The 15175-nt window shown below is 55.3% G+C and overlaps 6 protein-coding genes across 6 annotated transcripts; 2 read left to right on the forward strand and 4 right to left on the reverse strand.

The window, feature by feature from the left end:
- Positions 1–50: 50 nt before the first annotated feature.
- On the reverse strand, positions 51–2822 carry M409DRAFT_63071 (uncharacterized protein; the record flags this gene model as incomplete). Its single annotated transcript, XM_033815426.1, has 1 exon — positions 51–2822. The coding sequence occupies one exon, from the start codon at positions 2820–2822 to the stop codon at positions 51–53; it is 2772 nt and encodes a 923-aa protein (XP_033673246.1).
- Positions 2823–3579: 757 nt separating this feature from the next.
- On the forward strand, positions 3580–4098 carry M409DRAFT_17593 (uncharacterized protein; the record flags this gene model as incomplete). The annotated part of the gene is made up of 1 exon (XM_033804126.1): positions 3580–4098. One exon carries the CDS (start codon positions 3580–3582, stop codon positions 4096–4098), a length of 519 nt encoding a protein of 172 aa, XP_033673247.1.
- Positions 4099–4248: 150 nt separating this feature from the next.
- Positions 4249–5685, reverse strand: M409DRAFT_50072 (uncharacterized protein; the record flags this gene model as incomplete). The annotated part of the gene is made up of 1 exon (XM_033811441.1): positions 4249–5685. One exon carries the CDS (start codon positions 5683–5685, stop codon positions 4249–4251), a length of 1437 nt encoding a protein of 478 aa, XP_033673248.1.
- Positions 5686–6023: 338 nt separating this feature from the next.
- On the forward strand, positions 6024–7055 carry M409DRAFT_63073 (uncharacterized protein; the record flags this gene model as incomplete). Its single annotated transcript, XM_033815427.1, has 2 exons — positions 6024–6056; positions 6114–7055. 2 exons carry the CDS (start codon positions 6024–6026, stop codon positions 7053–7055), a joined length of 975 nt encoding a protein of 324 aa, XP_033673249.1.
- A 170-nt stretch (positions 7056–7225) lies between these two features.
- Positions 7226–8479, reverse strand: M409DRAFT_63074 (uncharacterized protein; the record flags this gene model as incomplete). The annotated part of the gene is made up of 1 exon (XM_033815428.1): positions 7226–8479. One exon carries the CDS (start codon positions 8477–8479, stop codon positions 7226–7228), a length of 1254 nt encoding a protein of 417 aa, XP_033673250.1.
- A 4989-nt stretch (positions 8480–13468) lies between these two features.
- Positions 13469–15050, reverse strand: M409DRAFT_63075 (uncharacterized protein; the record flags this gene model as incomplete). Its single annotated transcript, XM_033815429.1, has 2 exons — positions 13469–13618; positions 13677–15050. The coding sequence occupies 2 exons, from the start codon at positions 15048–15050 to the stop codon at positions 13469–13471; spliced, it is 1524 nt and encodes a 507-aa protein (XP_033673251.1).
- Between the last annotated feature and the right edge of the window lie 125 nt (positions 15051–15175).

The following is a 15175-nucleotide window of genomic DNA, read 5'->3' on the forward strand; positions in this document are numbered from 1 at the left end:
CCTTCCTCTAGAAAAGACAGGATATCAATACTTCCTTTATCATATACTCTTCACAACCCCTCATGTTTCGCCCTGATCCTATCCAAGAAGGTCTTAGCATATAAGTTCGACTCGTCAGGAGTCGGCGGCCCGCGCTTCGGATCTTTGCAGCGCTCGATGATCTTGTGGATGATCTGGGACAGGACCTCATCGGTCATGGCGATGCTGTTGCGGGGGCCTTCGGGGTTCAGGTACGGGTCGGTTTCGGAGAGCATGTCAAGGATTTTGGGACGACGTTCCGGGTCGCGGTTGAGGCATCTTCGCAAGGTGCCGATGAGGGTTGATGGGATGCGGGCGCCGCCGACTCCGGTTTCTGGATATTCGATGATGTGCTTGGGGTTTGTGATGGCCATGATTCGGGAGATCTGGTTCGAGATGTGCGAGAAGGGTGGTCGGCCGTAGGTCATCTGGTACAGGATGCAGCCCAGACTCCATACATCTGATGACTTGCCAATACGCATATCCTTCTTCAAAGGCCTGCCTGCTTCATCTCGTCCTGAGCTATTCGCATTCGTGTCCGTGATACTTTCGGGAGACATGTAATTGGGTGTGCCGACGTGGGAATCTCGGTGTACATTGACAGTGTTGTCCGTGTCAATGGCGTTGGCGATGCCAAAGTCGATTAGCTTCAATCGTCCTTGCACCAGCAAGAAGTTGGCAGGCTTCAGATCTGAATGCACGATGTCGTATTCGTGGACAGCTTGAACGCACTCAAGCATCTCCTTCCAGTGGTAGCGTGTGAACGTGGGATCGAATTTGGCGTCGACACCGTTCAGTCGAAGAGTGAGAAGACGGTTGAGATCAGTATCTCCCTTCTCCATGAGCACAATAAGCTCCTGTTTCTCCTCGTTCATTTCCCAATCGAAAAGGCGAACCACTCTCTCCACCTCGGTCAACTTCTTCAAGAGGTCGATCTCGCCCTTGAAACCACGCACAGCATGCTCATCGCAGTCCTCGAGTTTCACGCGCTTCAAGGCGAATGTCTTGTAGTTCTCGGCCATGACACAGTACACATCGCTGGAGCCTCCCTTGCCAATTTTGCCCATTTGGGTGAAGATCTTGCCGTTGACGACCATGTGCTGGCGCTTCTTTCTGGACTTCGTAGTACCAGCGCCTGCTGTCGTTGTTGCTGCGTCCAAGACGCTCATCTTCGGCGGCGGCGCAGGGGCTGGTCGGTGCGGAGTGTTTCCACTGATGGTTCCAAGGGCCTTTCGCTGCTCTTGTTGTGGCACTGGTACGGGTGTCTCCTCAACCGGCATCTGCTTTGGCTTCTCGTCGTCCGAAGCCACGACCATTGAAGGCTTTCCCAAGTACTTGAACTCCTGCTCCCTGTTGCGTCTGAACGTCGGTGGCGGCACGTTCTCCTGATCCTCGGATGCATCGGTATGTACTTTTGGCGCCGTATATCTATAGCTGGCACGTCCATAAGAGGGTACTCTTTGTGGTGGCTGTTGTTTTAAAGCCGGTCTCGGTTGGCTGGACTCGATGCTTGGCCTTCTCTGCTGTTGCTCTGGCTGAACAGGCGCAGACGTATCTACTGCTGGAACACTATTCTGCCTGCGATGCTGATACCGCTCAGCGCTGGGCTGCCGACTGCGTGGAATATCCCTGCTACCTTGTCGTGAAGCTGGTCGTGAATCGTTGCTCATCTGACTCCTGGAAAGGTAAGACTGTGCTTGACGTGATGCAGGTCGTGATTCCTGCGATGCATGTCCTTGAGGTGCAAAATCATGTACCGAGACTGGCTCAACAGATGTCGCGCGTGTATTCACACTTCCACTTCTGCTTCGACTTCCATCAAGTTGAGACATACTTCTATCCTGTGGGGTATAGCTCGTTGCACTGGGTTGTGATGCCGAACCATGCTGGGCTTCCTCCTGGCTGGAAACATTTTCTTCGCTGTCTCTGCGTCTGAAACCTCGTCGCACAGGGCCACTTCTGAGGAAAGTACCAGTTCCAATAGGTGCACGCTTGATCCGTTGCGATCCTGGAGGAGGTGCTGCATCAGCAGATGGATTCCGTGAACGTGCCACAGTCGACGGCGCGTATCGTGATGCTGTCTCTGCAAGATTGTATTGAGAATTGCTGCGGCTTAGTTCTGCTTGTTGCGTCTTGCGTTCACCAGTATCGGGTGCCGCTTTGGTAACATTGCGAGAGCTAGGTCTGCTAATCGAGGAGGCCAGGTTTGAACGGTCGTCCTGCGAGGCATTACTTCCAGCTCTGGATCGAGTGACAACGCGGATCGCTCGAGGAGCTTGTCCAGGCGTAACAACCCCTGGATTGAGGCTAGTCTCGGGCGTGGGCTGTCGCTTTGTAGCTAGTCGCTGAGGATATGGGCCTGAGATGCTGATTGACCGTTTTGCAGAGGCACTTCCACTGCCACCTAGATGAACGATGCGTGGTGGTGTATGCCCTCTTTCTTGTTGTCCTGAAACCGCATTGGCGGAAGGCGAGCTTCGGCGCACAATCCTAATGCCAGGTGCCCTACTAGGAGTATCGAGCTCGGATTTTGCAGCGCTCGCAGATCGATTGTACCGCGGTGCGTCGTTCGCATGGTCATATTTGGGTGGAGAAGATGGAACTCCCTCGTCAGCCAGAAGCGCTTGAGTGACCTTTGAGAATTTGATGGCCGGCGGCGGCTCGTCGTCCGAATCGCTGTCATCGCCGACATCTATTCGTTTCATCATGGGCGGATCCGCGGAGAAGCCATTGGATGGGTTGAAAGCAGACAATGGCGAGTTGCGTCTGATATGCGGCCGAGTCGGGTGGGCGACGGCAGCCATGACGCGCTTGACGGTGCCCTTGACGCAGTTCTTGATGTGTTGTGTATTGTGATGGTGTTCTATTCCAGACAAAGCAAAATGCTCCTCCCTCGTCAGTGAATGTGGGCGGAATCCAACGGTGCTATCGCTGTCGCAGTCTTTCGGTGGGTGTCGGTGATGCGGTCGATGTCTGCCATGTCGTAGCGTTAAGTATGCTGGCGTATCCCGGGAGCGCAGCGGCGACAAAATCGCAACTACATGCGCGGCGCCGACAGCAGGGGCCGGCGGTGGTGGTGTTGGTGGAGGATGTTGGCGTACCGAAGTGTGGGAGGAGAGACATCAGATCGGATTGGCGAGAATCGGCGAGGACGATACCGGCAGAGAAGGACGCGTCGTTGCCCAAGCAACGCGATGTGCCGAAGTGCAGATGGAAGGTTTGCCGAGCGGCATCCGACCTCACACCTTCTCAACTCACTCTCTCACACGCGTCTTGACATGTGCAACAAGAACCGACAAGCTTTCACAAGAGCAGCATAAAGTCCACGTGATGGCTTTGATATCACGATATCAGCGTATCTGGGCACACATTGCAGCTCAGACAAGCGTCAAGTCTGGTACAGCTGCAGATAGGAGATGCTGTCTGAGACCGAGTCGATCAACGAAGAACACGGTGGTTCTTGAATAATAACAGTATATCAAGAGGTAATGTTTGTATCCACGGAATTGCTATTCTCCCAGCAGAGAACAAACATCCAACCCAAGCCTTTTCAACCCCGCCATGAACATCCGCGACTTCTGGGGCCACCTCGACCCAATCGCACTAGTTTGCATAATCGCCTTCACCGCTATGCTCCTTCTTGCTATCGTGCTACTGACCGTCACTCAACGCCTCGCCGCCCGAGAAGTCGTCAACGCCTACAACGAACACTCCCAAGCCTTGACCAATCGACGATACATCTTCCGCCAAAGACGACGGATACAGACCGACGAGATCTTGATGAGGCCGCCATCTGTTCCGCCAGGACAGTCTAGCTTCCCAACTCCTTCCGCTTCTCGGCAGAGCCTGTTAAACTTGTATGCAGTGCCGCCTCGAAAGCCGGTCCCCAAACGAAAATCGCGGGACAGTCTCGAGGTCACCAATGATTACCGCTCTCCGACGCCATCAGCTCCTCGCCCACCGAGGGCACAGCGTTACCCAATACGACAGCATCCACCACTGTACTTCCAGCGACCAGGATACCAGCCGGTGCCCATCTTCGACCATGACGAGGAGCTAGCAGAGTGTCAACCGAACTGAGATCGATGTTTTGATTTTGCTTTGTATGGAGAATCGACTGTCTTTCTTCTTCAAACCGCAAAGTCCTTGTCCTCATGCTCATGCTACTGCTGTAGCAGGCTCCTGCTCTTCAGCCTGGAACGCGGACGCCTCAATATCTTGCCGCGTACCCTACTTCTCCTCCTCCATGACCTTCAACTTGCTCATAAAGGGATCCTTATCGATATACGCCCCCCGCAACCACCGCTCCTTCCCTGCATCACCAACCTCAAAAGCCCTTCTCGCATGCAACACTCGCCTGTTATCAAAGATCACACATTCTCCGGGCTTCATCGTCCTCTCATACACATTCTCCGGAAGGTGAATGAGCTCGTTGAATTTCTGAGCAGCCGCATGCCACGATCTGACGGCACCGTTGAGAAAGTTCTCCGGGGCGCCATATCGACGTGTATCTTCGCTTGCCAAGGAGAATGGACCTTGGAAGGGAGGGCTCCAAGCAACGTGTTCGACGAAATCCATCGTCGCCAAATTGGGCACACGCTTGCTGTTCGTCTCGGATCTGGACTTGTATCTGGCGAAGTCGGTGAAGTCCTTGAATTGCGTTGGACCGATCTGGAAGGAACGTTGCTCGATCACCGTCCGTCTTTGACGATAGTAGTGATCGGCATGGTCGTAGTGATATGTTACTGGGATTCGGGACAAGGTCGAAAAGTCGGCAAAGTCCGTGCGCGCCATGTTCTCGGCTGCTCTGAAGCTATCGCTGAACAAGCTGGCGCCGCCGGCGGCGGACGATCGAATGCAGTGTAGGAGTTGTAAATGCGGCGGCTGCTTCATGTACATCAGGTCCATATGAAATCCAAGATTTTGAGATGTGTATGCGACATTCTTCGCTTCGGGCACAGATCGTACGTCCCACGTTTTCCCGTAGAAGGTGGTCTTGAGAGGACCGATCCGTTGCGCCAACGTTTCCACAGACTCTGCGCTCTCAGGAACGTTGTTAATGAACATGAGACCGTGAGTCTCTAGTTGCTGTAGAGCTGCGAGTAGTATCGAATCGTCCTTCATGTAGGCTTCGTAATCAAAGTCGTGAGTCTCCTCGGTGTATGTCTGGGCATCCCAAAGCGACCTGGGAAGTGGCTGTCTAGGCTCGACTGGCCTGCCAGTGTCGATAATATTGTCAATGGTTGACAGCGGGATCGAGGTGGTATGACTCTCGTCCAATCCGGGTATATCGTTAGACCAGGTAATGTGCACATGGGTCTCGTCCAGCTGCACGCTCCTCGGAACGATAGCCTGCGGTATATCCACAGTCGCGAAATGCTTCTGACGAGTCGAAGGATCCACACAATGGTTGCACTGACACATATCCCGTAGCAGAAGTGGCGAGAATTGACGCCGTTCTCCAGACCTCACAATCTCGACGGGATTGGGCTCTGGCTCTGGCAGAGGTTTGGGCGTTCGTTTTGATCTGACCTTTTCGCTTCCATTTCGTGCCGCTGCGATTAACGGGCGCTTGATCGCGAAGTTGGCTTTCTCGGGACCGTTCGCCCGATCGAAAAAGTCCTCGAAATGGTCCTTGGGAGCGGTGCTGGATTCCTGCTGTAACATCCGATTCGAAGAGGAGAGCTGGCGTAGTGATACTTTCTGACTGCCATTCAAGAGGTACTGCGACCTTTGCGGTGCCGCCCTGGAGGCTATCCGCAACGCCATGTTGGCGACGTTTAGAAAAAAGGGTCACGAAGATGGTGTGGGGGAAGAGAGGGAGATGTCCAGGATTCCAAGGGTTCAATGCCGCGGATGCAAGCTTCGAAACACCGCGGTCCATGCACTTGCATCTGAACTTTCTGCAGACATTACCTTAGCCTGGCCTTCGCAAGGTCTTGAACATACCATTCGAAGCGCTCCGTCCACGGTAGCAGTCGTCGAGCGAGTGAAAACGCTGATGGATGTCTCCGGCTCCAGAGCATCTTCGCGATGAGGTACGCCAGCAACCACTCCCAACTTCCCTCCATGGCGATACTCACACTGCAACCCAGGGCACACGAGCACAAGTCGTCGTCGCCGGCGCCATCTCAGGCCTGATTTCCCGCTTCTGCATCGCACCCCTCGACGTCGTCAAGATCCGCCTCCAGCTCCATTACCACTCCCTCAGCGATCCCCTCGCCGTCGTCCGTCCCGCGAGCCGAACCCCCGCCGGAGTCTACATCGTCGCGCGCGACATCTGGCACCATGAAGGCATCACAGGGTTTTGGAAAGGAAATATCCCCGCCGAAGGATTGTACTTGAGCTATGGTGCTGTGCAGTTTCTGGCTTATCGCAGCACGACACAGCTTCTGGATAAGATATGTGAACAGAGGGATTGGACGATACCAGGGACGGCGAAGAGTTTTATAAGCGGTGCGGTGGCGGGCACAGCAGCCACAACCGCTACATACCCGCTCGATCTCCTACGGACACGATTCGCCGCGCAGGGCACGGAAAGAGTCTACGATGGTCTCATAGGGAGTGTGCGCGACATCACCCGCCACGAGGGACCAGCAGGTTTCTTCAGAGGACTCAACGCCGCAATCGGGCAGATCGTGCCATACATGGGACTCTTCTTCGCTCTGTACGAGGGCTTCAAACCACCGCTCGCGACAGTCCAACTGCCCTTTGGATCCGGCGATGCCGTGGCAGGTATTGCAGCCAGCATATTGAGCAAGACGGCCGTCTTCCCACTCGATACTGTGAGGAAGCGCTTGCAGGTTCAAGGACCTACGCGAAGCAAATATGTGGGAGGGGCTCGCATTCCGGTCTACGAGCGAGGTGTGGTGAGCACGATGAAGATGATATTGAGGAAAGAAGGGGCGGTGGGCCTTTATAGAGGCTTGACGGTCAGTCTGATCAAAGCTGCGCCGTCGAGTGCTGTCACCATGTGGGCGTATGAGCGTGCTTTGCATATGTTCATGAAGTGGGATGATGGAGGAGAAATGGCATAGAAATACAACTTGCGAAAGTGAAGGGACACAGACCCGTTCTAGAGAAACCCAAAGCCTGTGGGAGAACGTTGGTATAAGGGCTCGTCGAAATTAGACAGCAACTTCAGTGGTTGTAAATGTCACGATCTTAAACCAGAATCATTGCTTCGCAATCGGGGTATCACTTTATATCAAACCGCAGGAACCGCGTCCTCAATATCAGGTATCCCCCCCTGAACATCCACCTCCCCCAAATCCTCCCTCTTGATCTCAACCTCAACACCAACATCATCCGCCTCCCCCACAATCTCCTCCTTCTTGACTTCCCCATCCCCAACCTCAACCTCAACCTTAACCTCCTGCTTGACCTTCCTCTTCCTCGGCGACCCACCCGCAACCCTACTCGGACACAACCCCCTCTCCCCCAACTCACACTCCCCACATCTCCTTCCGACAGGCAAACAAACCATCTGCCCAAACCCGACCAGCAAATGATTAATCTCATGCCACTTCTCCCTCGGCAACCAACTCTCCAGCTCCGCCCTCGTCTGCTCCGGCGTAGAAGTCTTATGCCAGCCCCAAAGATTCGTGATCCGATGAACGTGCACATCAACGCCGATACCTTCGTCGCGGCCCCACGCGGCGGACATGCAGAGGTACGCCATTTTCGGCCCTACACCGGGGAGGGACACGAGGCCTTCGATGGTGTCCGGGATGTCGCCGTTATATTGGTCGCGGAGGATGAGCGCGGTGGCTTTGATGTACTTGGTCTTGTTATTGTGGAACCCGACTTTCACGATGAGGTCGTTGAGCCGGGCCGGTTCGACGGCGAGGAGCGATTCGAGACAGAGTCCGCCGGGGAGGTTCTCCTGGAGGTTCTTGATCGCCGCGGCGGTGACGGGGTCTTTGGTTTGACTGCTCAGCATGAGGGAGATGAGGGTTTGCAGGCGTTGGTCTCGTGGGGGTCGGGTTTCTTCGGCGAGCGATTCGCAGCCCATGGTGTCTACTGGGGCTAGTATTCGTTTCCGCATCTCTTGGGTGATGGTGTAGACCTCCTCCCAGTTCGCGGGAGGTTCGACTGTATCTGTTCCATTCTCATTCTTGATCCTCTTCGCAGGTTGTCTTTTGGCCTTGCGTTTCTTCGGTGCATCGTCCCCAGCGATGGTTTTACGGGGAGATCGTCGTACTTCTTTTGATTCGGCACTGATCGATGCGATTGATGTTGCTGGTGTTCCTGTTGTCCCTCTCTTTCGTTTGCCTAGCAATTGGCCGTTCCGACTCGAAGGTGGTGAGGATAGCTCGCTTTCTGATCCGCCATGCTGGGCTCCTTGTTCATCGGGGTTGGCTTCGTATGCGAATGATCGTAGAGAGCGAGTCGATCGCTTTGCAGGCGACAACGCGTGCGCCACACGTGCTGTATCCCGTGATAATCGCGATGTCCGCATCTTGTGTTCTTATGCTAAACCGGAGATGAATGTGAGCGTGTCAATCTTGACCTCAAGGGAGTTTGATAGTATGCCTGAGGCATGAAAGATTATGTGACCGGCTTTAGATTGCGCTTGATTGGCTCAGGGGCGTCTCACATTCACTTCAATTCTCAACCTCACCTCTTCGACACGACATCAGCATCAGCATGTCCGCTTGTGTCGGTATGGCGCAAAAAGAAACAAGGAAACGACCACCAATTTACAAGCAAATTCAGCACTTGAATTCACTATTAAAAGGCACCAAACGAACACTCATTCAGTTCCTCATCATGCACGCGAGATATCCATCTCTCTGATCTCAAGACGCTCATCAGATCAGAGGAAACTCCTCAGCCACGTCGTCAGGCAGCTCTCCGTCAGGGAAAGCAGCCACCAAAGCGTTGCGCTTGGTACGGTAGTAGCTGACGGCTCTCTCAATCTTCACATCGCCTCTCTTAGTCCACGTCGCGTACGAGATGTTGGTCTGAGGACGAGGCTCGTCCTTGTACCCGCGCGCCTCGATGAGCAGGTCAAACGCATTGCTCAGCATGTCCTTGAGCTCCTTGAAGTTGGCTGGCAATGGCGTGGCTTTCTTCGCGGGCTTGTTAACTCTCGCCTTGCTCCGCTCACCAGGATCTCCAGACACAACACGTGAAGACGGACCAGCCTCAGTCGTAGGAGAGCCTGTCTTGTCTTCCTTGTGCTTTCCTCCAGCAGCACCTTCCGGACGAGACTTTCGAACGCTCAGGTCCAGATCCGAAAATCTTGGGAAGACCTTTGCATCGTCGTCGTTCAGCTTGCCGTTGCCCATGAGCGCAATCAGCTCATCACGTCTCTCGTGGTAGGCTGTCGTCTTCTCTCGGAATTCAGTGGCTCCCTCGACGGTGTAGGAACCAACAACCTTCTTGCGAATAGTCTCCCGTGCGAACCAAGCCTCCGTCACAGCATCCCTAGCTGCCTTCTTTGCCTCCCTCTTGATTCGCTTGGTTGAAGACGATGCAAGTGGCTCTTTGTCATTGCCATCATCTTCGCAGCCTTCGGTGGCCGTCCGATATTGCTTCTTCTGCATTTCAGGTACGCCCTTCGCATCATCCTCTGCAGAATTCACCTCTTTCGTTGCCTCGGATTTTCCGCTTCCGCCGCTGCTGGCCATAGAATCGCGTGGAGTATATGGCTGGTCATCTCCTGCCAGCTTTGAGCCTGAGCTAGGCATCCTGAAGCTCTCAGAGAACGACCTCAAGCTGTCTAGCTGGCGGCGCTTCAGCTCGTCTCTGTGAACGACCTTACTCGGAGCAGGCGTGATTGGAGAGCGATCTGACACTTCCGAGAAAGTCTCAATTCCTCCTGATACGGGGATGCTTCGATTTGCCGACTTCAGTATCTCACCTGCCGGAGACGGCTCAGACAGCAGCGCATCGAAAGCAGCCTGTCGCCTCGGCTTCGGATCACCTAGGCCTGGTGGCTTTGGTGGTGTAGTGGATTGCACTGGAACAGAGGGCGAAGCAGCGATCGGAGCCGATGGAAGTCGAGGGAATGTATTCTCCGACTTGAGATCGATCGCAGCAGCGAGTGTCTGCGAAGGTCTCGTGATTGGGACAGCCCGAGACGGGCGGCGAACAGGAGCCGTCATGGCGGTACCAAGACCTGGTTGCGCAGGTGTAGCGCTGCCCGACGACCACGAGTACCTGCTGTACTGATCTGGTGCAGCTTGGTATGGTGCATCTTCGGCGATTGATTGATGCGATGTTGGGACATCATAGCCGCGCACATAACGAGGACCGATAGCAGGCGAGACATTGTCATCCTCTTCGAGCCAGGGTGTCATGATACTGGATCCAGTCGAGTACGGCTGGGTATGGGGAGGCCCGTGAGACGTGAAGAAAGGCACGTCTGGTGCACTCGCGTGTCCGTACGTAGATGGAGGACCTGGGAATCCCGCCGGAGGCGCAAAACGACCCAATCCAGGCAGAGGAGCGTATGGCGCAGGTGTATACTCTTGCTGAGGCGCGAAAAACGATGCGGTGGGAGCAGGAGCATGGCCTAGACCTGGCAAATACTGAGGTGCATGCGGTGCGAAAGACGTAGGTGGTTGCTGAACATTGGCAGCGAATGGAGTCGATGCGAATTGCTGCGCACCGACGCCATGTTGATGATCAGATCCTGATATGTCGATAGTGCCGGGATATGGGAGTCCAGGTGGTGGTCTCGCTGGTAGTCCGGCTGGAGCCCGTGGCAGGCTTGACGATGTAGTCGACTGCGGCGCAGAAGCGAAGAAAGAAGGAGCACTGGGCGTCAGCTGCGAGGACTTGCTACCATACAGCTGAACAGTGTGTCCCACGACCGGGGCTTCTGCCACAGATGTGATGTTGCGTAGACTGGTTGAATCACTTCGCTGGATGGCCTGCTGGGCTGGGGTTCCATCCTCGCGCGCAGTGGCATATGTGCTGGTACTGTGAGGCCGTCAGTCTCAGATACCTACGCTCGGGCGATAGATTTTGGATCTTACCTCGCATGCTTTGCGTGGAGCTGCTCTCGTGCGGCGTTCACTGCCTGCTGAACAGTGCTCGCCTTTCCCTTGCTGGGTTGTCCACTGAAGGTATAAGTCAGTAGAAATTGATAACAGATGCTGAATAATGATACCTTGGAGCTTCGCCTTCATCTCTGGCCTTCTCTTCGACTTCACCCAAGTGGACAGCTTCCTGGTCCTCACGATCCTGATGGGACGCGAAAAGTGCGGCCTCAAACTCAGCGGCAGTTGGCAGCGGTCGCTGCAAAGAGCCCGCCCCCTGATCGTCTTGATCGTCTTGGGATGTCATTCGACCAAGTCGAGGCTTGCTTGGAGGCTGTGGTGGAGTCATGAAAGGGTTCTGGGCGAGTTGATCCGAACTAGGTTGGGCAGCCGGCATATCACTGTTGGCACGCTCAGAGAATGGCGAGCCTGAGAAGGCCTGTGAGGCATGTGATCGGAAGACCAGCATACCGCCTTCGCTGTTCTGAAGACGGGCTGCCTGCACTTGCAACTGCTCGGACGTGGACGAGTTCCAAGACTTGAGCATTTCCAAACGCTTGAGCATTTCTGGAGACATCGCATGCGGTGCCTCGTTGGAAAGTGGAGTATCTTCAAAGAAGGCGGGTGTCACAGGCTGGCGGAAAGAGTCTGGAGTCTGCGGGCGTGGACTCTCTGCGGAAATGTCGATCAAGTCTGACTCGCGAAGTTGAGGCTCAGGCTGAACCATCTCATCATCCTCAGTGCGGTCGCCATCCTCTGCAGGTGCGGCGCTCTCCTTGTCTTCACTGATTGCCTCTGGTTGAGTCTCTGCCTCGATTTCTGCTTCGACCTCTGGCTGGGTGTCTTCACTTGCTGGAGCAGTCGGTGGTAGCGCAGGCGCTTGCTGTGGCTCAGTCGGACTATCCTTTGACGACTCTCGCTTGGCCCGCGCTTCCTTGGCATATCTCAAGTGAGGTGCGACATAGTCCGAAGGCAGTCGAGAGGCTGAGCCCATGGGAGCGCTCTCAGCAGGCCTGTTGAGTCTTGCTGAAGTGATGCCCGCATTACCAGCGTGCAGCATGACTGGCTGAGATGGCCGGGACCGTGCAGACGTGGACTTCTTCGGAGCTTGAAAGGGCGAAGGGACCGGTCTGTTTGATGTTGCCGGGTTTCTTCCCTTCCTGCCTCCCTTTGTGGCGGTCGCCGCAAAGTTTGCTGCATCAGCAAGCTGCTCAGGAGTGGCGCCGAAAGGATTGACAGGTCCAGCAGGTGATTTTTCAGGCGGTTGGCGACTCGCTTGCGAACGCATTGCCCTGGGGCCAGAGGGGGGATCGAACGTCAATTGATCAAGCCACGAACTCTGCTCTTGCGCCTTGGTCTCCTCCTTCGACAGCTTCGGTGCTTCTGGTCTCGATGGTCGGTTTTGCTGCTGATTAGTAGGAGGAAGCCATGACTTGGGCTTTTGAGTTGGTCCGCCAGACGCATTATGTGCGAAGGATGCCCATTGTAAGCGCTTCTGCTGCTCTTCGGCTCGATGCTCTGGGGTTCGGTGCTCGGCTGCGCGTTGCTCGGGCGCTCGATGCTCTGCGGTCTCGATCTGCTCTGCTGCCGCTCGCTGCTGCTGCAATCGCTGCTGCTCTGGTGCATCCTGCTGGGTTACGTGCACCTGCTCAACACCCCCCTTCCGCTCTCCTCCCACCGCCGCCGCCGCCACCGCATCACTCTCACGCTTCTTACCTTTGTCTTCGCGAGGTGGATCACGCCACTCCTCCCAAAGCTCCGGGCGCGAATGCACCTTTGGCGCAACCATAGTCTCCTGGTCTTTGACCTCCGGAGCAGTCTCGGGTGCGTCGATGGCGCGTGGACGACTCGTAGTCGGCTGACCCATGCACTCCCTCAACAAAGTAGACGTGATGAGGAAAAGACGCGTCTGTAGCCAGAGGAGGGCAAGCCAGCTCAGCAGGAAGCAGTAGACGACGACGCACGTAGCGAGTGCTACGACGAGGACGACTAGCTTGGCGATGTGCTTGATGACTGCAATGGCGCCGGCGATCTAGTGTGTTGGTGTCAAGTCAGTGTCAAGCTCGAAGGAGGTGGAATGCCCACTTACCGCGTATTGTAGATCATCGTGGATGAGGTCGGTGATTTCTGCCAGTGGTGGGTCAGGGACGTCAGACGCCGTCGCCTCGAAGGCAGACGTGTCCATGTTGGTGTGACGGTGTGCGGATGTTGGTGTCGCCAGTCGGTGTTGATGTCGTTGGTGTGGTGGTGAGAAAAAGAAGCCCAGCTTTCGGCGACTTGGAGCTTTCAAAATCAAAAACGAAAGCACGGACCGGCCAGCAAACGGAAACCTCACATGAGGAAGGCGCGGTGGAAGTGTGAAACGTTTTTCGGAGGGGTATGAAACGTAAAGTGAAGACAAAACATCGAAACCGCACGTGAAGACATGGCACATACTCGCCCCTTTTCCCTCCCTCTCCCTACGACTTGGAGGCCCGCTTCCTCATGCCCACCTTGAGTCCCAGCGGCTTCCTCAAGAATCCCTCGCGCGTCTCCAGGTGATCTTGGTAGAGCTCGAACTCGTAACGGCGGAAGACGGTAGCCACGATGAGGGCCAGTTCCATCTCGGCCTGCAAAAGAAATCAGCATCGACAGTAGGAGGAACAGGTCAAACCGCAGGATACTCACCACATTCCTACCAACACAAGCACGAGGACCATACGAGAAAGGGATAAAAGCACCCTTCTGCCTCTCCGTCACCTTCTCCCAACGCTCAGGTCGGAACTCGTCCGCATCTGGACCCCAGATCTCCTTGCTGTGGTGCATCGTGTACGCTGGCACACTCAACACAACGCCTTGGGGGAAGTGGCGGCCACAGACATCAACGCCTGAGCCTGGAGGGACGACTCTTGGGAGACCTTGGCTGGATGTGCTGTGGATGCGGAGCGTTTCCTGAATGACCATGTCGAGATATGGAAGGTCCTTGACCTGCTCGAAGGAAGGAACATCATCGCTAGGTAGAGCCTGATCCAGTTCGGCCTGGAGTTTCTTGACCACATGCGGGTTGGCGAGGCAGTGGAACAGCAGCGCACAGGAAGTATTCGACGTAGTGTCCGACCCAGCAATAAGCTGGGTCAAAGCCTCAGCCGTCAGCTCCTCTCGCCCCAACTTCTCCCCCTTCTCATCCTTCCCCTCCATCAACCTCGCCAAAAGATCCACCCGATCAATCTCCCCCCTCTCAGCAGCCGCCAACCTCTGACCCACCCTCGCCACCGCAATGCCCGAGAGATTCTGAATCGCCGCCATGCCTTTGCTGAAGAACGGATCCGGAAGGTACTTGGCGTACGGCTTGATCCAAGGCATACACCCCACAGCATTCGAGACCTCACCCCGTCGATTCAGCACCTCAATCGCCGGCGCATACGTCGGAGGAGCATCAGGCGTCAACTGAATCTCCGTGATATCCGCCCCTTTCTCCAGCATCCCGAAAGGCGCACCAAAAGCCAAATCGCCAATGATATCGAAAGCCACGTAGTTGAACCAGTGCAAAGCATCAAACTCAGTGTACTTCCCAGCCCCAGTCTTCTTATTAATCTCATCCCACCTCTGCGCCAGCAATTCCAGATTATGATGGATATACTGCTCAAACTGCCCAATGCTCTTCGCACTGAACGTATGAGACACCGTCTTGCGCTTCCGCGTATGCTCCGCGCGGTCACGCGTGTTGAAAAGTCCTCGCCTCATCGCCACGAAAGCATCATAGTACTCCGACTTGAGGAACCCCGTTCCATGGCCGTAAACGATGGGAATGGCGTCCGGGTCCGCGACAGAGACGTGGTCGGGCTGGACCCGCACGAATTTTCCGTACTTCTCGTGCAGCTTGTGCACGGTCAAGTACCTCCTGCACCGCCGGCATTCGTACATGTACCACAGCGTGGAGAATTTGGCCAGAATGGGACCGGGCACATCTTGGATGGACCAGTTCCGGATGAAGGGCAGGACGAAGTAGAGCACCGGGACGGCCAGCAGCGTCCAGGGCGTGAAGAGGAAGGAGAGAAACATCCTGCTGAAGTCTTCAATGGGTAGTCGTGAGCGTAAGTGGTGACGGAATGGAAGTTCGAAGAAAAGGTCCAGCGAAAGTGTCAACTCGCTTGGGCCGGCTGGACTGAACCCACAGACCCGCGCGG

This window comes from Zasmidium cellare (assembly GCF_010093935.1).
Source record: "Zasmidium cellare ATCC 36951 unplaced genomic scaffold M409scaffold_3, whole genome shotgun sequence".
Lineage (NCBI taxonomy): Eukaryota > Fungi > Ascomycota > Dothideomycetes > Mycosphaerellales > Mycosphaerellaceae > Zasmidium > Zasmidium cellare.